This window comes from Nannobrachium achirus (assembly GCF_963921795.1).
Source record: "Nannobrachium achirus genome assembly, chromosome: 7".
Classification (NCBI taxonomy): domain Eukaryota; kingdom Metazoa; phylum Chordata; class Actinopteri; order Myctophiformes; family Myctophidae; genus Nannobrachium; species Nannobrachium achirus.
In genome coordinates this window covers 25549413-25576850 of record NC_137816.1, presented here as the reverse complement: position 1 = coordinate 25576850, position 27438 = coordinate 25549413, and the positions used below count along the sequence as shown (strand labels likewise).

At 42.8% G+C, this 27438-nt stretch overlaps 1 protein-coding gene across 1 annotated transcript; it reads right to left on the bottom strand.

Annotated features, from left to right (window-relative positions):
- Positions 1-337: 337 nt before the first annotated feature.
- LOC308288658 (synaptotagmin-5) lies at positions 338-27223 on the bottom strand (the record flags this gene model as incomplete). The annotated part of the gene is made up of 5 exons (XM_080730129.1): positions 338-487; positions 3657-3823; positions 9536-9707; positions 23277-24301; positions 27202-27223. 5 exons carry the CDS (start codon positions 27221-27223, stop codon positions 338-340), a joined length of 1536 nt encoding a protein of 511 aa, XP_080586255.1.
- Between the last annotated feature and the right edge of the window lie 215 nt (positions 27224-27438).

Sequence of the window (27438 nt, the reverse complement as noted above, 5' to 3'; positions counted from 1 at the left end):
CGGGCAGAAAGCTTGTATCTCCAAGTTTCAAATTTGTATGTTTTTTTTTTCTCGCAAAGTAAAGCCGTGTTTCATCATACAAGGCCGTCGCACAAAAGTAGTGAAAACAGCAGATCGGCTGTTTTCACTAGTTTAAATCATTTCTAAAATGATAAATACAAAATGAACGGTTTTGGACATACAAGGTTTCCACCCAACAACGATGATACCGGTATTTTTTATCATGCTTTGCCCCACCTCTCCATGCATATCTATACAGCATACTGTCGCCAGCCTGCCTTGGACACTCCTTTGGAGGAGAGACATTGAACGAGTCCCTACAGTCTGTTGATGAGCGCTACAGGACGGCTGATTGGATGGTGTGCCAGCGCGCTGTCTCCATCTGCCCTCTACTGCACATGTCCTTCCAGTGTCCCTGTCCTGCTTCCGGGGCCTCGCCGCCAATCAGCACACGGCCCAGCACGCTGCTCATTGTGTAGAGACGCCCCTGTTGGCACAAAGACATCTGACTCAGTGGATTGAAGTGAAAAATGTAATAATAATGGAATGGTTCTTTACTTGATTCAGTCTGGCACCCATATTGAAAATAACAAAAACAACATATATCCATCATACATTTAAACTTTGACTTGTCTCAGGTAGTTTTCCCAGGGCCTGGAAGACTGCCCAAGTGACTCCAATACATAAAGGAGGCACCATTCCTCTCATGTAATTACATTCTTAGTCTTCAATCTGGTTTGAGATCAAATCATAGTACAATATCACTGCTGTCAACTTTGTTACAAATTACATCTTAAATGCTTTAGATAGGAAGAAGGATTGTGTTGCCCTGTTTGTTGTATTTTCTAAAGCATTTGATACAGTAGAATAGATTAGATTAGAGTAGAGCATCACTCTTACAAACACTTTTTAATATTGGTACTGCATGGATAATATTGCTTGTTAATTCTTTCAGAATTATCTATGGAAGAGGTGTCAGTGTGTGAAGGCATAAAGACTATTAATGTGAGCTATGTAATCTCAAAATGTGTATTGCGGGCTTAGATTTTTGGTCCGATACTTTTCACTTTGTACATTAATGATTTTGCCTCGGCTCTAAAAACGGTCATGCCCATTTTTATGCTGCCAATATTGTCTATGGTGTAGCAGATTGTACAACTGTACAACTAACTGATATATTGCAGATTGGGTTTATTGCTCTGCAAGAAGCACTCTTCAATCTTAAATTACCGGTAGTTCCAAATGCAAGTAAGACAAATGTTATTTAATGGGCTAATGGGCAAATGCTTTCAAGTTAGAGTATACCAGACCAGTACTGTTGTTTTGGTCAGTGTATTTCATCACTGTTATGGACGTTGTACAGTAATTTTACTTGATTTGATGTTTTCTAGTGGATGGTTTCTCATTGTCCAAACTCTTAATTTAAGATTTATTACTGTATGTATTATGGATGTTTTTATTTGAAAACTGACTATGATGACTTGACTATGACGGTTTATGGCATAATGATGCTGAATTTCTTTGTTGATGCTGCAATTAGATTTTAAGTGGCTGCACTAAACAGAATTTCATTGTATGTTATGCCGGGACAATAAACATCACTGATTAATCAATGGGATGGAGAGATCATAAAATATTTCAAATAGCCTATTGATAACCTTGCCATTCAGTAGGTTGGCTTCTTACAGAATCAAATCCTGCTTTTCCTGCTTGTTTTACTGAAAGATTATTTTGGAAACAACTTTCTTGTCTGTTTTGGATTATGGTAATGTCATTTACAGTACAGTTATGCTGCACCCTCAACATTAAAGCAGTGGCATCAGTTCAGCAAAAGCTAGGGTATGGCAAAGATGGGAGTCCTATGCGCAAGCCCGCAAAAACAGGGTTTGACTGTTTTTTACCCGGGTTTCCATGGTTTCTCGGGCTGGATATGGCAGCCTGAAACGGTTGTTCAAGTGCAGCTAAACTTGGCATGTTAGTAAACGTGCCACAATAACCAATAATGCATTGCACCTGTGCAGCTGACCTGTGGAACCTGGGAATATACCATTTTGTCAAGATGGGGAGAATACAAGTGTGGAGAATATCATTAAAATACCTTGTTAAAGTGACCATTTTGTAAAATGTTGCAATTGTAGTTATTTTTCTGCAATTTAACAACATAATAACCAGCACAGATAGACAAAGAGACATTCATGAATTTACCCCCCCTGGTCCCAGGTTATGGCAGCTGCATACCCCTGCCATACCCAATTGACGCTACTGCATTAAAGCTACTTGCCGTTTATCACGCCACCCTCAGTAATCAGTATGTTAATCCTTATCCTTCTCAATCAAATGATTGGCTTTGTTCTTGAGGTCAGTTGTAGTAGGTCAGAACTTGACAAAACTGGCATTTCATTTGCAGCTACAAGTTCCTGGAACTTGCTTCAAAGCACTTTCAAATTGGAGTCTCTCCCATCTCTTAATCAGTTTAAGACCAAGACCAGAGACTTCTGTGTATCTTCATGTGTCTGTTTAATTTGATTTCTACTGTGATTCACTGCTTTGTAATGACCTTTTTTTATTATTATCAGTTGTATTTATTTATGTTGTGCACTCTGTCCCATTGGAATGAGGGCCTCCCTCAATGGTCTCAGAGTTTAAAGAAAGAAAGAATAAAGAAAGCGATGCACAGGGCAACAATGTTTTGGTATAATCTATTGGACAGTTACCCAAACACTTGCCACGTGGCCAAGTTAGTGTTTCTCTCACAATCAATCATATGCTGCTCATGCACTTCACTCACTCACTCACTCACTCACTCACTCACTCACTCCAAGCGGCTTGGTGAGCCCACTCGCTCTCCGGTCTTGGTTCCTTCCAAAGCAAATGATCATTTGGGACACAAACTATTTCCGGATTAAGCAGGACCGAATGTGTAGCAAGTGAGCAGAGAATTGGGTATTGGAATTTGGCTACTCACTCACTCACTCACTGGTGATGCATGAATAGCCTGAATAATAGTTACAGTATGCGATCTTATTGATGCCATTAATCAGTCCCAAACTATATTCTATCGTAAGCCTAAAGATATACTGTAGGTTTGACATTGAATATTAACATGGCCACATCTCACGTCTAGGCAAATAAGTGAAATTGGCCCATTCACTCAGCCATTAGGCGCAGTACAGACATTTGCGTGAAACATCTTCTCCGTATCGTCTGAGAATGGCCACTGGGAGCGCCGTACTATTATCAATGGAAGGTTGTTTGGTGTTCTGTTGTTGCCGTGTCTCTTGGCCAAAAGACAGGCTGCGGTTGAGCTTGAGACACGGCAACGACAAAAAACCAAACAACCTTCCATTGACAATGCATTAGTACGGCGCCCCCAGTGGCCATTCTCAGACGATACGGAGAAGATGTTTCACGCATATGTGTCCAGCCTAATGCCTCATTCACACTACAGATATATAGTTGAACGTTTTGCTTGGTAATTCAATGTAATCTCAATGGAAACCAGCTTTAAAGGCTGGGCGTGTCGGCTGTCCTTGGAATCCAGCCTTTAAAGCTGGTTTCCATTGAGATTACATTGAATTACCAAGCAAAACGTTCAACTATATATCTGTAGTGTGAATGAGGCATTAGACAGATGACCTTTGAAGCTCATAATGTACCTGCATGACAATAAACTCCAGGACCAATGGCAGCTGAGTTATGTCACCAGAGGGCAGGTCGAAGAGGAAGGGGGCGTTCCATACAGGGTTGGGGCTCCCTGCTCCTTTTGTCTCCTTGGTGCCAATCACCTTATCACCCTGACGCAGGTTGATGATAACATAATGGTCTGTGGGAAAGAAATATCAGACATTATTATCAACCCTCATATGTGTATATATTTGTATATTTAAATGTATTTATTGTAAATAATGATCCTCTATATTTGAAACAGCTTTTAGTTACGTTGAGATCAATATATCCACAAAGACTCAACAACCATTTTGTATTGTACCTAGAATTCACAAAGAAATTGAGAGATGTTCGTTTAAAGTCATCCCCAAAATTACTTTTTTTCTATTGATTACTCTGTCCATGGATACTTGAATTTATGGATATTTTTTAGTTTTTGTCGCATTACTATGCCAATAATTTGATGACCAGCAATGGTTTCCTACTGAGACACTGCTTACGAATTAAAAAGTAAGTAAAGACAAACAGAAAAGACTTTGATTTAAAAGAACTGAGAATGACAGTTTTGTAGTTCGTTTGGAGTTTGTTCCAAATGTGTGGTGCATAAAACAGCTTCTTCATGTTTTGACTCTAGGGACAGAAAGCAGACCTGTCCCAGATGAGCTGAGCAGTCTGGTGGGTTCATGGTGTATAGCTTTAGTACAAGATCAAAAATGAATTTTGGCCCAGAAACCATTCATTGCTTTATACTGTTTAGACCGACAGCAGTACTTTGGAAAAACATTATTTGACAGACAGACATCAGGAATAATGGTGATGTTTCGAATGTTTTGGAATCTTGGAGCTGGTGGATGAGCTCCTTACTGTAGCAACTGCATGGAACTTGGAGACAAAAAGAGTAGTTGTCGTCCCGAGTGTGCCAGTTTACAGCCCTCACTAGAGGATTAACCACATGAACCCTGGTAGGCTCCTCCTATCCCTATTCTGGGGATGTCAAAATAGACAAACGTTAAGCAAAATTTAAACGCTCTGCGAAAAATAAGACAATTTACAAGCTGGTAGAACGTCTATTTTAGCTAATGATGTAAAACAAAGTACCAGTTTAAGTATCAGGTGGCATGCTGTTCCTTTCACCCAACAAGACTAAAGTGGTTACTTAGGACAGATCAACCAACCTAGAAATCCTTAGATCCCACACGCTCATTAGCAGGGATAAAAACTGCCTCCAATCAGGCAGGGCCCCGCATTTTGTCAACATTTGGACTGCGGATTGGGCATGTGTGGAAGAAAAGGATAAGTAAGTGAGGAAAAGAAAAAGAAGGTTTGAGTGCCACAGGCATGTTAGTCTTCCAATAGGAATTCATATGCACAACACATTAACTGCACAACAGCACACAAAAGCAGCCAAAGGTACGGCTCCTCCATACCTCCAAACCTGATCAATCCCTACAACCCCACCCGTTCACTCAGATCAGCCAACACAGGGATGCTGACAGAATCCTCGCTAAAAACCCCAGGACAAAAATCCACTCGTCCTAGACAATTTGCCCTCCTGGCCCCCAAACTGTGGAATAAACTCCCTACTTCGAACTACAGACTCACTCCCTAGCTTCCGCCGTGGACTGAAGACTCACCTCTTCAGACTCCACCTAAACTCTCCTTCCCTCGATGACCACACGTGAAGCTAGATAGCATTTTTAGGTTTTAGAAAAGTTTTTGTATTGATTAGGTGTGTGGTCTACCTATGTTATTGTTTTTCTATATTGATATTCCTATGCATTTGTTGTTTTGTTGTTGATGTACTGACATATTATCTTGCTTATTATATTGATGTATTACCTGCTTATTGTAAACCGCTTTGGATTAAAAGCATCTGCTAAATGCCTAAATAGTAAATTGCACAACAAGTCTTGAATAGGATGTTATGTAATCCCTTCTGAAGCAAGACTCTTATCTTCACTGCATGAAAAGGGCTTACCAGGGGTCATGCGGTGGAAAGTAACTAAGTACATTAATAAAGAATTGGACTTATAAGTACAAGTTTCTTGAGGTACTTAACAGTTTTACTGCCAGATGTTGTTATTTATTTATTGGGTTTTGTGCCAGCAAAAGCACCTTACCTTTGCGATGTTATAGACAAAGATGTATTCATTTTTTTTTTCATCATTATTATTTTCTTTTCTCCTTAAATAGGTGTACCTTGGCTATACGAGCAGTAGAGGGCAGCCTCATGCAAGAATGAATGTGAAAATGGCCGCGGTAGGCTCCCTTCCGTCAAGACAGCTCAATCGCTACAGAGCAATAGATCGAGAGAAAATAACAAGGAAGAGTGTTGTTACTCCATTGATGCTAACGTCCAGTGGGTTTTTGAGAGCACTTTTACGGGAGCTGTCTCTATGGTACACACCCGCGCGACCCCTCATCAGTTTACAGACATCAAAACAAGGTACAAAAGAACAAGCAAAAGAACGTACTATTGGCGGCGCGCCGCCGGGCAAAATGGGGCGAACGGGAACGTTCAAAGCGGTAAAAGAGTTAAGGACTTCCCAAGAACTGTGAGCTTGTAGATCTGCTATTTTTGAATAACCAACATACAAAATATGGAAAATGTATTAACATATTTGGCTTGGGACCCCCTGGAACCCCCTCAAGGAACCCCTTTGAGAACCAAAGAGAAAGCGATGGATGAGGCTGTGAGGGGAAAGAGGCGCACCACCCACGTAGTATATTTTGATGGCCTAACTTTTGTACTTTTACTCAAGAAACATTTTGAACACAGGACTTTTACTTGTAACAGAGCATTTCTACATTACTTATTTTTACCACTGCCGGGGGGAAATGCGATTTATACCTGGAATGAACTAGCCATTGGAACCACATTGCTCTCGTAAACCTCACCCAATGTCCTCCTTGATGACCTCCATTCTTTAGACCTTTCTCATATATTCTCATTATATTCCGACTTAAATCCTTTTGAATACCCAAATAAAAAAGGCAATTCACGGTTGTTGCACAAATGCCATGAATCTGCAAAAAGGATGTGTTTCCATATTGCAGCAGTTTCCAGGTTTCACTCAACACCATTTAGTACTTTCAACCCTAAATAAACAGAACAGCCAACGTTTCTTTGATGTTCTGTTTCCTGGATCTCCAACGGCATGATAGGAGCAGAGCTGTATTACACATATGGTGAGATATGATACAGGGTGTAAGGGAAATGATGCCCGGCTGTTCAGTTCCTAATCACATTATGCTGTACAATGCAATGAGGAAACCAGCCTCTGATTAATGACAGAAAAAATGGACATGGTGGCTGTAAGCCTCATGACAATGGATTTCTATTGATTGCTTTAGGAACAATTCTGCTTGAATGTACAGGACATCTAGGAGTGACAGAACAGAGAGAGTAGAGAAAGGGAGCGGATGGCATGTTACATACTGTCATGGACATAATGTCATGTGACATAGTGCCATCATGGACATTCGGATGCATAACATAACAAATGTGCGCTGGAGCTGATCAAGCATAATGGAGAGGATTGATGTGAGCATCAACACAGAGTAGATTTTGAGAATAATACTGTCAAAAATAAGTTTTTTGTATTGTTTTCCTTAATGTAATTCATAATACATTCCTGTTATTGAAGCAGTACCATCAGTAGTACCATCAGTAAAGCAATTTGCAAATATTGTCAATCATCTTCATCTGTCAGTGCTCAGTGAGTGAGAAACAAAAAGTATTCCATTCACTCTGATTGAATGTCTATATTGTATTGTCAAAATCATACTTTTAGCACTCAAATGAACACATACAAAGTGGCTTCTGCAAATCGTTTCTCTATATAAATTAGTTGAAGTTCTCTGTGTGGTTGTGTCTCTGTCTGTGTATATGTACATATACCGGTAGGCCCAATAATACTCCATAGACCGCCCTCCAAGAACTTGGGTACAATTATTTATAGGCAGCCACACACAGTGACAGTGCTAACATCATAGACAGGCCTCCAAGTACTCTGATGCATGCTAAGTGGCTGTTCCACCTATTCAACTTACTGCAGGCAGTGGAGGCGGTTCTGTTGCGCAAGAGAACTTCCATCAAGCGTAATATGAAGCCAGAGTTATACTGTGCAGAGCCAAGCTGTGGTTCATGGCTCATTAAACTATTGGAGCTATAATGAGCCACGAGGCACGCAGTATAAATTATTCTTGAGTACATGAATCCTGAATACAGAAACAACCCCAATAAATTGTTGTCATCACATGCTCCAGACAGAAAGATGGAGGGAGCTACAGTATTGCATGCCTCCTGGTGGAGAGTTTTATTTTACCGAGTGCACCTTGGCTACTGTAACTCTCTCCTTTCTTGCATCCTGGTGTACACTCCAAATGATCCAGAATGCTGCAGCAAACCAGCCAAACGTTTCACATCTCGCCCCTCCTCTATCCCTCCATTAGTTTAGTTGCTGCTGAGTACAGAACACTGAACACTGACCAAAGGCAAGGCACCCCCATACCTTCAGAGCCTGATCCAACCCTACACACCCTCCCTCTCCCTTATACCCCGGCTCCAAATAACACAGGGAGGCTGCCTGAACCTTCCTTAAAACACCCTGAACAACGCTCCACTCGTCCTCGACTCTTCTCCCCCAGGCTCCTAAACAGTGGAACAAACTCGCCATTGCAGTTTACAGATTCAATCCCAATTTTCCAGCGTAACCTGATGACTCACCTCTTCAGCCTCACCTTAGCCTGTAGCACTTGGCCTACAGTTATAACAAGCATGTAGACTTATGCAAAGGTTAAAATGTAATTTATATTTAGACAAATGCTAGGTAATTATTTATTTATTTATACCTAGTTTCAATGCACAGACAGATTAGTATTTTAGTATATTGTTATGCTAAGTTCTTGGTTTACTCAGGCACTATACTGTGCCATTTGATGTATGTATGTGTGTACCTTGCTTATTGTAAGTCGCTCTGGATAAGAGCATGATTTGCTAAATGCCTAAATTGTAAATTGTAGTTACTATTACTATTTACAGTAGCCTATCTTTATTTGATTTGTATTTTTATTGTATATTGTTTTACTGTCGAGGAAGGTTGAAGAACAATAGTTTCACTTCATACTATATACCTGCTCCTGACTGTATTGCATGTGTGTGTGACAATAAACACCACTGAACCTTGCATCTAGAGCGAGTGTGTCATATTACTCGAGTGGCACCACTTGGGGTTGTCAGATCTTCCACTGCTCTGGCATCCAACTGGCATAGATGTAAAACACCTCAGAGACTGTGGTAGATACAGTGAATCTGTGTCCTTGTTACGCTCCCTCTGTGATACTCCTCACTTTCAGGTGAAAAGAAGCACCTAGTGAGATGTACCTGTAGACCGTATAGTGCGTATACTATATTAGAGGAGACGTGGTTGTCTATTCTAAACCCTCCTCTGGCCAATGGTGGAGGTGCAGTGACAGTACAATACACACAAGGGGAAAAATATGAGAAAAAAAGAGAAGAAAACTAGACATAATCACTTTTGAATATTTGAATTGAGATATTTGAATTCATGGCTTAGCCACCAGGGCTGTACTGTATATGTATAGCACTGTTTATGTCTTTATTTGTTTTATTTAACCTGTTTCTATCTCTTTCCCTATGCTCTCACTCCACCTCTGTCCTATCTCTTCTCACGGAATTCAACAGTGCATGGAAAAAATAATAATAATAATAATCACCCACTTCTTTACACCTGTCATCCTGTGATGTGACAAACAAAACTGATTCTAATTCAGTTACGAGCGTGTAGAGATTCACACATTTTTGCCTGCAAAGTGCGTTTGTGACTTCCAAGGCCCACTGCCTTACCTGGCACCCCCGGCATCCGTGTGAGCTTGACCAGGTTCTCTGCCTTTCGCACCATCACCTTGATGCGCTGGGCCAGGGTCTGGTATTGGAGAAGGATGAACAGCTGGCCCAGGGTCCGTGGAGTACATATGGAACTCCTCCTTTGACCCAGTGAATCCTGTGAGCTCAGACTCTGAAAGGAGGAAACATGGACAAATGTTGAGAGAATGGCTGAGAAGCAGGGTTCTCCATTTGACAAATTTGTATTAATGTTAAATATATTTTTTGGGGCATTTATACTATTGGGTCACCCAGAGGGCTTAACATAAATTGTGATATCTTCAAACATAAATCTCAAACATATCAGACAGTCTACATTTCCCCAAAGGAAATGCATGTATTTAATATAGTCTAACCAGAAGCAGTGATATCAAAAGCAGAGGCATGGATTCCCCCCAAGCAAATCCAACCCTGTGGAGAAATGTTGGGGATGGAGGAGGAGGGAAAGAAAGAGTTGAGCAAGAGGATGTGTCCTGCAGTTAGACAAATGTTCCCTCATGGGGAGACTGGCAATGAAGCGGAACTCGAGGTAAGACAGAAACATGTTAAAGTACATCTTTTATCCTCTACAATCTACATCTACAGTATGAAAGACGTACTTTAAAATGTCTTTGCTTTTCTTTCAGTGTAGATCCATGCTACATAGCCCTCCCTGATATTTAGCTTTTGTGTAGCTCAGTATCAGTGTTGGACAGTAACAAGGTGCCTTTACTTGAGCACTGTATTTAAGTACATTTTTGTAGTATCAGTACTGTTCTTGAGAATTTGCGTTTGTTGATACTTTCACTCAACTACATTTCAATGACAAAAAGGTTTTGACTCTTTTCTAGGAAGGTAGAAAATGTACACTATTTTGAAAATGCTTTGAATTTTGGGGGGAAATAAATGTTAATTGAAAATGAAAAATAAACTGTACAAAAGTATGTGCAAAAAAATAGGCAGACAGAAGTTCCACATTTATAGTTGGCTCAAAAGCATATTGTCTCTGTCGGGTGTCCAAAAGTATAGATTTTCAGGATTCAAATTCAAAAGTAGCAAAAGTAGTAGCTCTATAAGCTCAAAATGCGTGCTTCACGCCACGTTTCGACCTTGTGGATTTACTACTTTTGATGCTTTTGTGTGACGCTGCAGTATGATCACGTAGGGCGTTAATTTACGAAAACAAAAAGTTCAAATATGGAGATAGGAGGTTTCTGCGACAACAGCGATATCCAACTGTGGGTCATTGAAATGAAAAAGGTTGAGAACTTCTGCAGTAGAGGATGGAAGGAAGTAGTTCACAGTGGGGAGTGGGAGACTGGGGTGAGGGGGACATGGAACTTTTCTTGCCAGGCCACTACAATATGTGTAGGAAAATATCTCCAGCAAGCATGCTTCATTTCACTCTTTCATTTCTGTCTGCCGCTTACAATTTGCCTGTGCAACCATCACTCACACTATAGGCACTGTGGTTTAAGAGGAGAAACAGTGCCCCGCCTAAACACTTTGCCAAACAAAACTCATTTAGCTCAATACCATTTCCCATTGTAGTGGAAGATTTATTTTTCAGAGAATGTGGGAAGAACATATTTTCTCTCTCTCTCTCTCCTTACAGTTTAAGATTTATTTTTCAAGGAAATTGTGGATTTTGGGGAATATCTATATAAAGTTCAAGTTGCGTGACTCTTAAGCAGCGTTTGACATCAGCAAAAGGCGGCGTTGTGAGGCAACAGTTACATGCATGAGAGGAGGGGAGAAGGATAGGAACAGGGGAAACATTGTCTAATGGTAATCTTAATAAAATTGTAATCTTATATTAAATTGTCTAATCCTACTACTAATGTAATAATGCACTGCTGTTTTCTCAGTGTATGTGCAAGATAGCAATATGCCAAACTACACACCATTTTAAGACTAACACGCCTGTGAGCACAAATATATTTGGTAATTATACAACATAACTATACAACGGGCGTTAAAATGACACCTGCACTGTGCTTAATCCTACATTACACGACTAGGGGGCTGGCAGCATCAATTCCGTTGCATGTCAGGTCTTATTGATTCTGACATTTGCATTCTCACATACAGGCCCTCCTAAAAGATTGGAGCAGCTAAAAGATTGGAGATTGGCCTAGCGGGTAGATAGAATGGACAATGTATTTTCATTGCAGCTACTATAGCTACCTATAGGCTACTTCCATAAAAGTTACCTAATTTTGGCCTGCACCACAGGGTAGTGGTCCAGGCACCTAGGCTGGTAATCCAGCCCTTGCAGTGTCACAGGTTCAAGTCCCAATCATGACAACCTTTGCTGTGTGTCACCCCCCCCATCTCTCTCCCTGTCTCCTGTTTTACTGTACACCTATCAATAAAGGCAGAAAAAGGCCAAAACATAGCTTTAAAAAAAGGTTACATCATTTTTACACTGTTATTTGCACATTTAAGCCAGGTTAATGTAATCATATTTAGGGAAGAAAAAGGCAATCTCAGATTCAGAAGTCTTAAAGAAATGTAAGACGTCTAGGCAAGGTCAACCATTATCAAGTGAGTGTGCATGTACAGTATAAAACTGTCTACAGTTTGGCTCAGAACTTCACCAAAATCTCCTGGCTGTTTTTCTTTGGGCCGTGGCTGCTTTGTAGAACATTGTTATTGAGTAATGCAGCCAGGTCTCTGTGGATGTAACCCAAGCTAAATGACTGACTGTGACAGAGGGTCACCCAGGAGAAAAGTCAGTGTCATGCTTATTGTGCAAGCCAAGTGTATTCACACATTGAGCCGATGGTACTCAATCAGACATTAAACAGACTTTGTAACAGGGAGTGGACAGTGTCAAGTCTGTTGCATGTCAGGTCCTACTCCCCATAAGGTCAGTGGCTGTGAACACACAAATACTGAAGGGGGCGCTAATGACCTGTCTATACTTATTATTATACTTCCATTATACTGCAAAAACAAAATCAATCAATATTAACATGTTTTTTGAATTTTATAATTCAATAGAGTTAATCCAATCCAAACTACTAAGCATAACTTCTTGGCATCATTAACAGTTATGCTATTAACTACTAATATTTTCGCTTTGATATTATATTGCCATTATAATGAATAAATCCAGCCGTAAGAATCATAAGCCATTGGCAACTGCAGACCTCTATTCCAAACAACCATTCTTTGCTGATTCTCTAGAAAAACCTGTCTCGTGTTTATTATTATGTATTCGTTTATTGATCAATAACAACAGCACCTGTAACAATGTTCAAATTGCAGTCCAAAGCACAGTGAGTGCATTCTGGAGTAGTTAAAGTTAAAGATGTTAAGCATGACTGCTTCATCTTAATCCTTCTGGATCTCAGTACTGTCTGTGTTTGATACATACCCAGGCCAGTCATTTGTTTTCTTTGTTCACAGTTACATTTATGTTGCTATTTTTATGACTCTTCTTGCTCTTTCTTTGTTATAACTTTATTGTATTTAATACTTTTATTGATTCTGGAAAGCATTAACTGGATTTCTTTTTTTAAAAGCACTCAAATGTAGTATCATTATAATTTTACTGTCATGTGGTTAATGGTAGAAGATTTTAGTACTTGGCAGTGTTGTACTTGGCACTGTTATAGGCCTACACAGTGGGTACGTCTGTATGAAATGTGATGCAAGATATAAAGAGCATGCACACTCAGCAGAATCCTTCACTACAAATAAAAGGTAAAGTAGTATAGCTGCTACAGTGTGTTGAATATCTATCTAGGTCGTCCTCAGACGAGCCCTCCATCGTTGTTTCCAGTCATCTCGGTTCTCCATACATCTGGCCAGCTCATTGGTGTTCTGTGTCCCTACGTCTTCCTTGAGTACGTCCACGTATGTTTTTGTGGGACGTCCTTGCGACCGGTGCCCATGTGTTGGCTCCCACAGTACCAATTTGCTGGCTGGAAGCTCCTGGTGTCTTTGGCAGTGTCCTGCTAGTCTCATTCTTCTGGTGGCAATTTTCTCGCTTACCTTTGGTATTCCCTCATACAGGCTCCTGTTGGTAACATGTGCACTCCTGTTGATGTTGAGTACTGCACGCAACATTCTAGTGTAGCACCCGTCTAGAGACTTCTGCAGGGTTGGCTTCAGGGTCCAGCATTCACTGCCATAGAGGAGAACAGACTCCACCGTTGCAAAGAAGAAGCTAAGTTTGATTTGGCGGGGGAGGTTAGAGTTCCATACACTGTTCATGCCGTTCAGGGCCCTCCACGCGAGTGCCTTCCTTACTTTAAGGTCTTTCTCAGTTGAGTCGACCCATGCGCCCAGGTACTTGAAGTCCTTGACTTCCTTCAACACAGCTCCTTCTGTTGTTGTCAGAGGTGAGTGATCAGGTAGGTTATAGGTGATAACCTCAGTTTTCTTAGCATTTAGCCTGAGACCAACTTTGGCACACTCTATCTCCACCCTGTTCAGGAGTTCTTGTGCTTGTTCCATGCTGTCGGAGAGCAGGCTGATGTCGTCCGCATAGTCCAGGTCTGTCAGAACTACTGCGGGATGCCGCCTTGACCTCCTTGGTGTTAGCGTGAAGCCAAGCTCTTGTTCTCGTCCCCCTATGGCTTTCCTGAGCGCGTAATCTAGAACTATGATGAAGAGGTAGGGGGCTAGGGTGTCTCCTTGCATTACACCAGCTCGGATGTCAAACACCTCACTGCTGCCATCCGGGGTCACCACTTTGGCCCTTGTTTTTGCGTACATGGTCTCGATAGCCCGGAGAATGTTGGGAGGGACATTGTAGGCCTCAAGGATCTTCACCATCTTGCTTCTGTGGATAGAATCAAAAGCTTTTTTGAAGTCAATGAAGCACAGTACAGCTGCTAGGTTGTCCTTTTTCACCTGCTCTATTAATCTCCTTAATGCCAGGATCTGTGCTACGGTTGTTCTCTCCTCTCGAAAACCATTTTGGTTCTCTCTCAGGTGAGGGTCGATGGCATGCCGTATCCTGTTCAGTATCATTCGGTTGAAGACCTTAGCAGTGATACATGTCAGGCTGATGCCTCTGTAGTTGTCTGGCTTTGAGAGGTCTCCAGCTTTAGGCACCGGGATGATGTTAGACAGAGACCATATTTCAGGTTGCTTGTTGTGCTGTAGAGCATTGTTGCAAAAGTCTAGGATGAGGTTGTCTAGGTCGCAGTTCTTCAAGACCTCTGGGGGTATGCCATCAGGCCCAGCACTTTTTCCCTCTCTCAGGGTGGATTTTGCCCTGGCGAGCTCGCTGGTTGTGAAGGGTCCGTCGTCGATGTTCAGGCCCTGGAGGACTGTCGGTATATTTTCCTCCTCTCCCTCTTCCACTGATGTTCCCAGGAGCCTCTGGAAGTGGTCGAACCATGTTGCCACCCTCTCCTCTGGGCTGTGTCCTTCCACCTGGCCCTCCTTGGCCCTCTTCCGCCCTGTCATCTCATTTATTACCTTCCAGGCCTCCCCGTATTGCCTTTCACCTTGCGCTGCCTGCACTCTTCGCACACTTTCCATCACTTCCTCCCCTTTGATGGTGTCGTAGGTGCTGAAGAGAGACTGTTTGGCTTCGTTCAGTGTCTCGCGACCCTCCTCTGTTGGTTCACGCTCAAAGTTGAGTCGTGCTTCCTCCATCCTGCCTCGTGCTGCTACAACCTTCGGGTGTCTGGACCGTGGTGGTGCTCTTACTCTGTTCAGCACTGGCACGCACAGTCTGGTCGCCTCCTCATTCGCTGTGATGAATCTCCCATATTCACGGCTGGGCTCTCCTCCCCTATCCAGCTGCCGAAAGCGCTTCCTGACTTCCTCCGTGTACCTGGTTTGGAGGCCCGGATTGGTCGTGAGTGCCTTCCAGTCATGCCGAATCTTGGGGCTTGGCTTGGGGACCCTGAGGCTCAGTCGCACCCTCATGGAGACCACACGGTGATCAGAGCCTACAGAGCTGAACGTGCTGTATGGCTCAGCATTCAGGATGGAATTCCTCCACTTTTGCCTCACTAGGATATAGTCCAACTGATATAGCCTGGGTAGCTCCCCAGGCCTTGTGGCTCGGTCTCGGAAGGTCCATCTCTTCCCTGTTCTCTTCCTGAACATGGTGTTCGCTGCCAGGAGCTGGTGTTCCATGAGAAGGGCTGTGAGGTATGTGCCGTTGCGGTTGGTAGACTCATGGTATGGGAATGGTGCATCCTCCTGTCCGATCCTGGCGTTGAAGTCGCCAAGGATTGCCAGGAAGTTGTGCGCTGGGACACCTCGGACTGCTGTTGTGAGGTCCTCATAGAACTTCTCAACATCCTCAGGTGTTGCCGTGTTAGTGGGCGAGTACACCACTATGACTGTTGTCACTGGGTTACCTGCGAACTCAGCCATGAGGATCCTTTCGGTGTGCTTGTGAACCCGTCGGAGGGCCCTGCGCGCTAGAGAGCCTAGCATTAGTCCTACGCCTCCTGTTGCAGCCTGGGCCTTGTTTCGCCACGCAGATGCAGTGATGAACGTGCGTTTCTCCACTTGGCAGTAAACTATCTGGTCGTTAGTGTTAGTGTGGACTCTTCTGTGTTCCTGGACTCCCAGGATCTCTACCCCCTGTTCTTCAGCACAATGTGCCAATTCCACCAGTCTAGCTTCTTCTCTCACTGTGCATGCGTTGAAGGTCCCCATTACAAATGGTCTCCGACAACGCATGAGTGCATTGGACGGGATGCTGTGGTCAGACAGAACCCTCCCTCGTTCCCGTGGGTTTGAGGTCCTGTCGTCATGATGCCCTCCGGAAGGGGGACCAGCACCACCATCCGCCGCGGTGCTCCTGCGGACTCCCGCCGCTGGAAGTATAGGATTTGAAATGACTTTGTTCTTCATGGTTGGCTTTTCAATGCTAGTTTAAGGGCTGTGGGGTCGCAAATTCTCACAGTCCTGGTTTTTACCTCAGAGTGACCTTCTCCTAGGTGGGTTGCCTACCATGGCTAAGAGCCCCACCCGCCCTGACTGATTGCTCAGATTGCTGGATCTGAATGGTCCACTTGCTGATGTTTTAACTCACTGGATGGTTCTAATTCAAAGCAACTAGCTCCATACAATTGTAAATGTCCCCCACAGGGACCTACATCACTAAAGTAGTTTCTAATTCAGTACAAGTTAGAAATGTTAAAGTAATCACCTGAGTGTTCCCAGCTGTGTGCCACGTTTTCCTCCTGAGCCCATGAGTGAGTTTGCCATTCCAATGCCTTCCCTTATAAGCAGAGCTTAGGGGGAAGAATTGAGAACAAGGCAGCCAATCACAGAGTCAGATCTGAAAACAATGGGTTTACAGCTAAGAGCCCCCCATAGAAACCAAGCAACTAGCTCCATACAATTGTAAATGTCCCCCACAGGGACCTACATCACTAAAGTAGTTTCTAATTCAGTACAAGTTAGAAATGTTAAAGTAATCACCTGAGTGTTCCCAGCTGTGTGCCACGTTTTCCTCCTGAGCCCATGAGTGAGTTTGCCATTCCAATGCCTTCCCTTATAAGCAGAGCTTAGGGGGAAGAATTGAGAACAAGGCAGCCAATCACAGAGTCAGATCTGAAAACAATGGGTTTACAGCTAAGAGCCCCCCATAGAAACCAAGCAACTAGCTCCATACAATTGTAAATGTCCCCCACAGGGACCTACATCACTAAAGTAGTTTCTAATTCAGTACAAGTTAGAAATGTTAAAGTAATCACCTGAGTGTTCCCAGCTGTGTGCCACGTTTTCCTCCTGAGCCCATGAGTGAAAAACAAGCTGACATAAAAAACAAGCTGACTCACTCCAACCGAAGAGAACTTAATACACCATCTACTCTGACTGTATGACTCTTACTAAATTGCACGATGGCAGAGTGAGAGAGAGGGAGAGAGTGGGGTCTAGCCAACACCAACTCGGGACTCCTGAATCGCTGCACTCCACACTCTCCTATATCTCCTATACCCTGTATATCAGGTTTTGAGCTCTACAATGTTTTTAGCTAAGCTGTCGCGCAGCAGTGCGTCATAGGTGGTGCGCTTCTTGCCTTCCCTGGCTTTGCCGAGTTGGCTCCTATAGTGTCAGGTGCTTGACGAAGGGACCTGCCAGCCTCATCCTTCTCTCTCTGACTTTGTCTGTGACCCGTGGTAGGTCCCTAGGTCCGTCCATGTGACACACCTATAGCATTCTTATACAGACTCCATCCAGGACCCTTTCCTGTTGTGCTGTGAAGGCTCATGTCTCAGCCCCATACAGCAGTACCCATGTCCCATCCTCTTCTCATCCCATTAAAGCAGTCCAGGGCCAGGCCCCGAAATATTTGCAGTCCTCGGCTTCTTACTCAGTTACTTCTATCTGATCTTAAAACCTTCTCATTCGTATTATTCACGTCACATATCATCCACATCACCTTGTATGTTGGAAATGGAAAAAAATAAACCTATGTTCCAATTGATCCAATGTAGTTATTGTTCATACTTTTCATTGGTTCAATATTTATAAAAACTCACAGAAAGACTTAACCACTTTCAAGCTGCCATCCCTATTCTGGGTATGTCATTATAGGCAAAAGATAAACTAAAAAATAACAAAAAATACATATTTCTAAATGTATCAAAAGGTGTCAGATCGGGGCGTCCGGTGGCCTGCTGATCAGGGCGCATACCGCATGGGTACCGCCACATAGGCATGGTTTCCGCGGCGTCGCCGGTTCGATTCCCAATCCGGACGACCTTTGCCGCGTGTCACTCCCCATCTCTCTCTCTCCCCATTTCCTGTCAGTTTACTGTGCTATCAATAAAGGCATAAAAGCCCCAAAAAATACAAAAAATCATTAATGAATCTACCTGCTCTAGCACTGACACAAGCCTCATAACTCTTCCCCCTATACGGTCACAACAACCACTCTAATACAGGGAGAAAGCATTGATGCAGAGAATTGCAACTGATGTTATTACATTAAAACTAAATGTATTACCATAACAGGAGTTAGGAGAATATGCACACACACAGAACGTATCTTACCTAATTTCTGCCCATCCAGCACACCTAACCTACATACAGTGCCCAATTACATTAAGTACCAAACAGAGCGTAATCCTTTTTTGCTAATGTGTCTCCTCCTTGCAATGTCCTCCATCTTGACTTTCTCTGTCTCTGTACTCTGTGAGCTATAAAACATTCCCAGGACATTTTTTACACACCCTCATCCCTAATGGCAAATTATTTTGTCAAAAAACCAAAAATATCCACAGAGTATTTCCTGGTATCCTCCAATAAACCAGTGTTAATTTTGTTGACTAAGTTTAAAAAAATATTTTGTCAAATATCCAAAACCAAAAATATCCACAGAGTATTTCCTGGTATCCTCCTATAAACCAGTGTTAATTTTGTTGACTAAGTTTAAGACTAAAAGACTAAAAGATTACAAGATTTTGATATTTTGTCGATAAGACTAGACAATTTCAGAAGACTAAGACTAATAAATAAATGTCTGTTATTCAAAAGTCTAAGACTATTGGCTGTAAAAAAAAAACTCTGGTATGCAACTCTGCAATGGAATTAAAGTCAAATACATCTTTACATTTGAGAATGGCACTTAACTGTTCTTTTCAAATCTTGTTGATTTTTCACAGAGAGTAGCAGACTGTTACTATATTATCTGCAGATCAGAGATTGTGTACCTAAAACTAATCCCAAAAGACTAAGAATAAATATTTTTGATATTTAGACTAGACTAGAACAATTTCAGAAGACTAAAACAGGACTAAGGCTAAATGGTGTGTTATTCAATAGACTAAGACTAAGACTAAATCAAACTTTGCTGAAAAATTTAACACTGCTATAATGTCTTAATATTAATACATTTTGGCTTGTCTATGTGTCCACTGATGAAAGAAGTGGAATGTCTGATAATTGATATCAGCCCCACTGCTACAGTACTTGCCTGACTGCGAGCGCCAGACATCTCACACTATGTTTCACTTCGGGAGAGAGTCTGAGATTACGGACGGAGATTCTACTTCGGCGTGGGCGGGCTAAAGCCTATTGAGGTCACACACACACACACACACACACATACACACACACACACACACACGACGGCGACGTGGCATGACATTGCAAAAATACGTTATTTCTCATAACATATTATATGTCTGCATGTTAACGTTAGTGCAAAATGGTATTAAAACGTGATTAAACGGCACTATTTCATAGTTTATTAAAATAATACGAGTCGAGTCTGACTCCGCCATGACAGTTTTCACGGACCAATCAGAGTCCACTAGACTCTCACGTGGGCAGAGGACACCAATCAGAGTCCACGAGCGAGTCTCACGTGAGCTCAAGAGCTCTGTTTGGAGGGGGCTGGGACCGGAGCAGCCAAACCACGTGCCCCAAGCATACAACCCTGATTGGCCCATTCAATGCGCCCGCTCTTCAGGCGCGCTCGAAATAAAATAAAATATGTGCAGCTTCAGTCCACACTACAAACCACCCACCAACAGGGGGTGGTGATGTGCGGACTGAAGTATCAGGCTACTACAGTACCAGCCCAAGGGGCTGATATGGCAGTAATTCAGGGGTCTTCAACGTTTTCAGGCCAAGGACCCCTTAGTTAAGAGAGAGATGAAGTGGGGACCCCCACAACCTTTTCATAGATTCCATATAGTTTGATAGCACAATCATCAGTGTATTTTGGATAATAACTTGACTTTTCACTCTGTACTTACTACTTAGTCTGCTCTTTTTCCCCTCTACACCAAAGCTCTTTGCCAAAAACAGCCGATCTATAAGCTCACAAAGCCTCGCAGCGCTTTCTTTCACTCAAAGATTTGGAGGACCCCCTGTAGTAACTCTGAGGAAGCCCTAGGAGTCACGGACCCCCTGTTGAAGACCCATGCAGTAGCTAAATCAGCTAAAGTGCCACCGCATGTTGCACTGTCACAAGCAACCTCACGGCTCACAGTGGGAGGACATACTGACACTGATGCACATACCGTAAATGCTGCACTGATAAAATGCACTAGAAGGCTAGAAGTTTACAAGGACATATCAAATGCAGGACACAACAAGCTGTAATAAATACAACATTAACTTTGTTCATGGCATGGAAGGTTGTCATGTGACAATGAGAATATGTATACATTATAGGACCCAGGAGCGAAGACAAACTCTAGTAGTTGTTCAGTTGCAAGCAGACTTGAGCGCAAATGATGATAAAGCGAAGAGGGTAAATATAAAGTGAGGTGGCTACAACTTGACTTGATAGGTATAGGGACTATAATGCTACTCTAATGTAGCATGTGAGCTAAACCCAACAAATAAGCACAGACAAATACTATGAGAGAGACCAATACACTAGTTATAATTCAAGTTAGAGAATGCCCCTTGGCCATATACAATAGCAGACAAGAGGAGAAACCTTGGTTTTGCAAGTGACAATGCACCACTATCATCCAATTGCAACCTGTGTGAAAAGACTGTGAAGTTAACAGAAGAAGCAGTCACAGCGGGACTAAAACTGAATGTTGGAAATGGTGAATGCAAATACATGCCAAGGAATACAATGTTTACCTCACCATCGGTTTTAGTAAAGACATCAAGAAGGCAACAAGTCCATTCCAAAGACTCCCCGATGAAAAGCCTGACGAATAGTGAGGAGAACTAAGATATGCTTATTCAAGATACTAGTTCGAGCTGTCCTAGTCCTTCTCTATGGCTGCAAAACATGGAAGACCACGAAGACGTTGAAACGATCAACTATTGAACTATAGGGCAACACTAAGGTGATCTCCAGAGGGCCTACATAAGTGCAAGAGAGAGGCTGAAAATGATAATGACATGGCAGAATGGAATAGCCAAAGCAACATATCTTCTGGCATGGAGAATATAAGAGAAGTAGTAAATATAAATAAATATAGTACATGTATTTGTCTGCATATTAGTGCTGTATCCATTACATGCACAAACTCAACTAGTTAAATTACTCCTTTGGTTGACTTCGACTAATATCCGGATTTAAATACTGATATAATACAGATCAGCACAAGTGACTTTTTCTGTTGTGGAAATGAAGGGATTTAATATCAACCAAGGGCAGTGTCCTGGGCAGTGTCTAACAGACACTGATTGAACGTGTGCTAACTTTAAGTATTTTGTCCTGGTTGAGCCACTTACAGTATCTGCGAAGAGCAAAGCCTCCAGAGAGTGATTAACCAGGGAATCAAAATGACACCCAGCTCCCAGACTGTCCCAGAGCTATGAACAGAATGATAACATCCTGGATGACACATTCCATCCTCTTTAAATGTATCTCTTTTGACATGATGCCCTCTGGCCGAATGTTCAGAGAGCCCTGTGCACAGAAGTGCTGTTTAAAAATAAAAACTGCCATTGCCATTGCCCAGCTCAACAACAATTGAAGCAGGAACCTTATTATTAACCTAGGATTTACTGAGCTGAACTAGCTCATTGGACTAAATGACCTTAGTTACATTCTATTCTTAATTATCTTACAATTTTACCTGTCACTCGTCCGTTTAACCTTTAATTCTGTACTGCTTTGACTCTTTATGGGGACTATGCATTTTGCTATCGCCATAGACACATTTTCGATTATTGCATTGTTGGACAATAATTAATTCATTGTTTGTTTATTTCATTTTGAATCTTAGAATTTGTGTTAGTTTGACCTATTGTGTTTAGCTAAAGCAGGGATTTGCTTTAGAACTCTCCTCAACAAAGCCTGGGCTGACTGACTAAAGTCCATTACATCACACAGAATATAGCATGTCACCAGCGCGTCATTGATGCCCTTGCTCTCCAGCATCACGAGCACAGAGCGTAGGCGAGCTGCCAGATCGCTGCACTCAACATGTTTGCTCTGCAGTCGTTAACTACAATGTCACCATGTCCAACAACAGTGGAAAAAAGGCTAATGGGGGCCCTGATTAGACATTACATTCCTTCATAAGATAAGACATGATAGGGACTGTTCATATGTTATGCTGTTATGATTAAGGTTGCTATGGTGAGTTCACCGATTCAAAGTGACAGAATCAGTGGTCCGCAATTATATTTTCATAATTTGAAATTGTAATTACTTTGTAGTGCAAACAACAATACTTGTATGTGGTATCCACACACACATACACACACACACACACACACACACATACACACACACACACACACACACACACACACACACACACACACACACAATTGTATGTACACCAATATGCACATAAACAAAGACACATGTACATGCGTTAATAATTACTAGTTGTACAGTCCCTGTCACTGCCAGCCCACTACTGCTTGGTCTGGCGAGGATGTAGACAACCACATATCTCCTATGATACACATGGATATGCCAGCCGCTGCTTGTGCTGTATAGTGAGATTAGCGACTCACCGGGAGGTTGTAAGTAACACATGCAGAGGAACACACCAACCATCCCAGTTCCCCTCCCTGTTGAACAGGCACCCTGACCAACCTGTAGGAGTCTAGAACAACGTCAGAAAGAGCACACACCCCACTCCGCCGGCTTCCCACCATACCCAATTGCCACTTGTTGACCAAGCCATTGAACACCAGTGTCCACAGTGGTGAGCAGGATCTTTAATCCTGCACCAGTCGGATGCTCATTTTTTTGCCATAATTTTTAGTTTTGTTTTGTTATTTATGCATTTTAACCAATTTTAAAAAGGAATCAACGCCATCACATCACATCAAAACATGCTTCATGATATACCTTCTTCAGTCTGTTCTTGAGCGGACTGAGCTCCTTGGTGTAAGAGAGAGCAGTGTCTGGCTCCCAGTCCATCTCCCCGCAGGGCATCTCCACCAACCCCAGAGCTGCCTCTCTCAGGCCCGAGAAGTCCCTGCTGTACACCTCCAGTCTGAGGGTACAGCCACGGAGCTCATCCACAGAGCCCACCTGCAGCACAATGCTCTGGCCCTGAAGCTCCGGGCTGAGACTTCGCCGACGTGGTGCCGTTCCCTGCGGAGAGGGGCAGAGAGGGGGCAGGCTAGCCCTAACGAATACCCCGCTGCGCCTCCGCATGCCCCCCGACAGCCCCAGGATGTTGACACACAGAGTGCTGGCAGAAGGAGAAAAGAGGAGAGAAAAGTGCAGGAGGGGCACTGGCTTGGAGGGGATGGAGAGGGAGCTAGAACCATACTGTGGTTGATACAGATCCACCTGGTGTCCAGGAGGACTCATGGTGACGACAGGGGTTAGACGACTGCTCTCGTTGAACAGGATGCTGTCTCCACACACAGTGCTGCGGCGGTCCAGCGCACGGCGGGTTTTAGACACTAGGCTCATCTTGGGGATGGAGGGCAGGGAGGCACGGCCATGGTTGGGGGGGTTGGGGGGTTTGTTGGGGTTGCAGGGCACAGCGGGGGTGCTGAGGCGCCTCATGGGGAAACAAGACCTCGGGGAGGGCTCCCGCATCGGGGAGCTGGGGTCAAAGTGCAAAGTGGTGAGGTCATCCTCGGAGGGGTAAGAAGAGCTACTTTTGGGAGTGGGAAACTCCAGCACATCGCCCTCCAGTGGCTCATACTGATGCTTTATGGGTAGAGAGCACACAGACGGCGTCAGGGTCACAGTGACTTGTTCAACGGGGGTTCCGCTGGGGTAGGGCACGAGCACAGCCTCCTTGTCCTGGGGAGAAGAACACTTTTTTTTGCCTCTGCGCCAGCACAGGATGCAGCCCAGAACCAGGCAGAAGCAGAACACAGCCAGCCCCACAGCAAGCAGCATCTGCATGTGGACTGGACACAACAGAAAGCAACAGGTTAGGGGCTAATAGGGTTCAGTGGTATTCATGTTTAAAATGAGAGTGGGAGAGAGGGGTTGTTTTTGTGAGAGAAAAAGGGAACATGTAGAGACCTTTAGGGAAAACGTGGGAGGAAAAGTGTGAGAAAGACAACTGACAAAGAGAGGAGGTGACAGAGAAATGTGACGGCCCTAGGCATTATAACATCTTATGTGTTCGCCTACTTCTGCTTCACTCTTTCCTGGTTTTCCCTGACGGTCTGGCCTCTCAATTTCGTTTTATTTGGGGTTTGATTGTGTTTAGATGAGCTTTGATTCATGTTACAAATAGTTTCGGTTAGCACCTACAAGTTCATAGGACCCAACACCCTGATGCATCCTTCACTACCGACTTCACACCTCATAGTTGGCTTATGTTGAGTTGTCTTTAATAAATTATTAATTTACTTAATCTGTTACTGTGTCTGCCTCCCTTCTTTGTTATGCTTCTGAACAAGCCGGGCTTACTTAACAAGTGTGAGCTCCTGCAATTTTTGAGAGGGGTCAGGAGGCCCACAGTGACAATTTCCCTTATGTTTAAGTTAAGCTGCATATAACCATGTATGCAAGCAGAATGGTCAGTGTGGGTTATGAACTATACAACTAGCTGTGCCGTTTGTGCTGCCTGGCAGGATGGATGCCCATCATCAGCAGTCATCTCACAAGAAGACGTTTTGTGTATATATTTGTGTGTTGTCTGGTTGCTCTTTAGGCTTGGACTGGTTCTGCACCAATAGCAAACCAAAGGTCCACTCTACAATCCCCTCAATTCTACCGACTCCTAGAAGAAAGACTGAGCAGTTAAATTTTTTCATCAACGGGTCCCGATGGCTTGCCGATAAGCTCCTGATGCATGGCTCCCTGTCGGCAGCAGATGTTTTCCGCCTTCTTCCGTTGCCGATGTCGGCGTGCTTAAGAGCTGCCTTTAGAGGCATTTGGCTCAGGAACACCGTAAGCAGGATTTGATCACATCGCCATGCGTTGTGAGCTTGTCAGCTATTTTCACTACTTGTCATGCAAAGAATTATATAGTGGTTTCGATATTATATAATTTTATTATAAATGGCTGGGGCAATTTGTCTTCCCCAATAGAGAATGTTTGGGGGTAAATAAATCAACACCTTGTGTATTGCTTTTGTTGTTTTGGATTAATACTTAATGACTGGCTTTGTAGCCATATCTTATAGTGTTAAATGTGGATACTACTGAGCATGATACTTTGGTCTCTGAGCTTCTAAAAAAGACAGACTGGTAGTAACTCAATTTACAAAGGCGGATTTGAAAGCCACAGTTGGGCTAGTGAAAACAGAATACGTGCCAAGAAAGGCTGATGTATATGGGGCATTAGCTAAATTAAATATCGCCCCAAATGACCCCAAAAGAACATTTTTTACACTCTCTCGTCTCTCTGAGTCAAGCCAATGCTGAGGATTTTACTGTGTAGAGCTGACTCGCACCAAACCTTGTGTTGTTTGGACTCTTTATTGATTAATGAAATTAAACAGAAAATGTCTCTGTGTTCACTCTCTAATCATAATAATATATTTTTCATAAGCACAGTTTGGTGCAATAGCTTGATCCAAACCAGAGCCAGTCTCAGATTTACTGCTGACAAGTCATGCAGATTTCACTGATTACTCATTTATATTACGCAGTATGATTTAAAACATGAAAACCACTCGCCCATTTAAGATTAACAGCCAGAGAGACTGTTGTGTGATGTGTGCTGGTGACTCATGCATGCATCACAACACATCTGCTCTAATAGGGGGGAGCCTTGTTTTGTCAGTAGGCATATGTAAAGTCTCCTGAAGCACTTTAATCATCCTACAGCTGACATTAAGACCTTAGGCTGATTCTACAAATGCCTTCTAAATCAGTGGTTCTCACACTTTTCTTAGATGTTAAAAAATAGCAGATGTACAGTAACAGGGTACAGGCTCTGAGCTTGGATATCTGCTATTTTTGAATAGCCAACATTAAAATCTAAAATGACACAGACGCTGTCCCGGTTTGAATGGGTTTTTAAGACAATAAAAACCTCCCTGAGGATGATCTTTGCAAAGGATGTGCAATAATGTGATCCTGACCTTACATCATCATCATTTTCATCATCATCATCATCATCATCATCATCATCATCATCATCATCTTCATCATGAGCTCGCATTGAATCAATAATGCTTGAAACAATACAGTAATAAAATATTATTAAATGTTTTAAGCAGCTTCCATTTGGGGAATGACAATGCATGAGGTCTGATAAACACATATCCTCTTGCAAAAAAAAAGGGGGGGGGGAAGGGGGGGAGGGAAAAAAGAAAAGAAAAATAGTGGTAGGCAATATTGTGACTTGTGTGACTGTCTGATCATGACAAACACAGCATCCTAAATTAGAACGGATGACTCATACAGGTTAGCCTTGGGGATAGGCAGCAAAGTCAACACAAGGTCATTTATGCCAAACTAAATTATTAATATTGTAATGCACTTCAGAATTATGTAGACGAATATCGTTTCTGTAGGTAAACAATTAAATGTGGCCTAATAATGATCTGTTGATGAGCTTTAAAACTTAGACGTTCGTTTAGGCCTACTTGGTTATTAAGTGACAAAAAGCTGTCCTTTCCCATTATTTAAAACATATTTGGATCTTTTGTTATTGCAGCCTATGTAACCTGTTGATCTATTTTGATGGGTGCCAAATAATTGGTCCTCCACTATTTGCACAACATAAAGTGTTTGAAGAACACTTTCACTAATATAATTAATAATATAAATGAGTGATGAAACAACTTAACTTGTAAGAAGAAGAAAAAAGTAGTCTCGCTACTTTGAAATAAATAAGGTTTCTTACCTTCGAAAGCATTCGGTGACATTTTCTTATGTTGTTAGGATGCTTGTAGAGTCAGATCAGCAGCGGTGCTCAGAGGACTGGAGCTCCATTCCTCTCCTCACTTTCTCTTTGGCACCAAATCGCTGTCTGCGGCACTGCGGCAAAAGTGTGACCTAACCAAACCTGTTACCCCTAGAGGACGCTGTTACATTCACTTTGAAAATATAAAATAATTTATAACAGCAGTTGTAGGAAAAA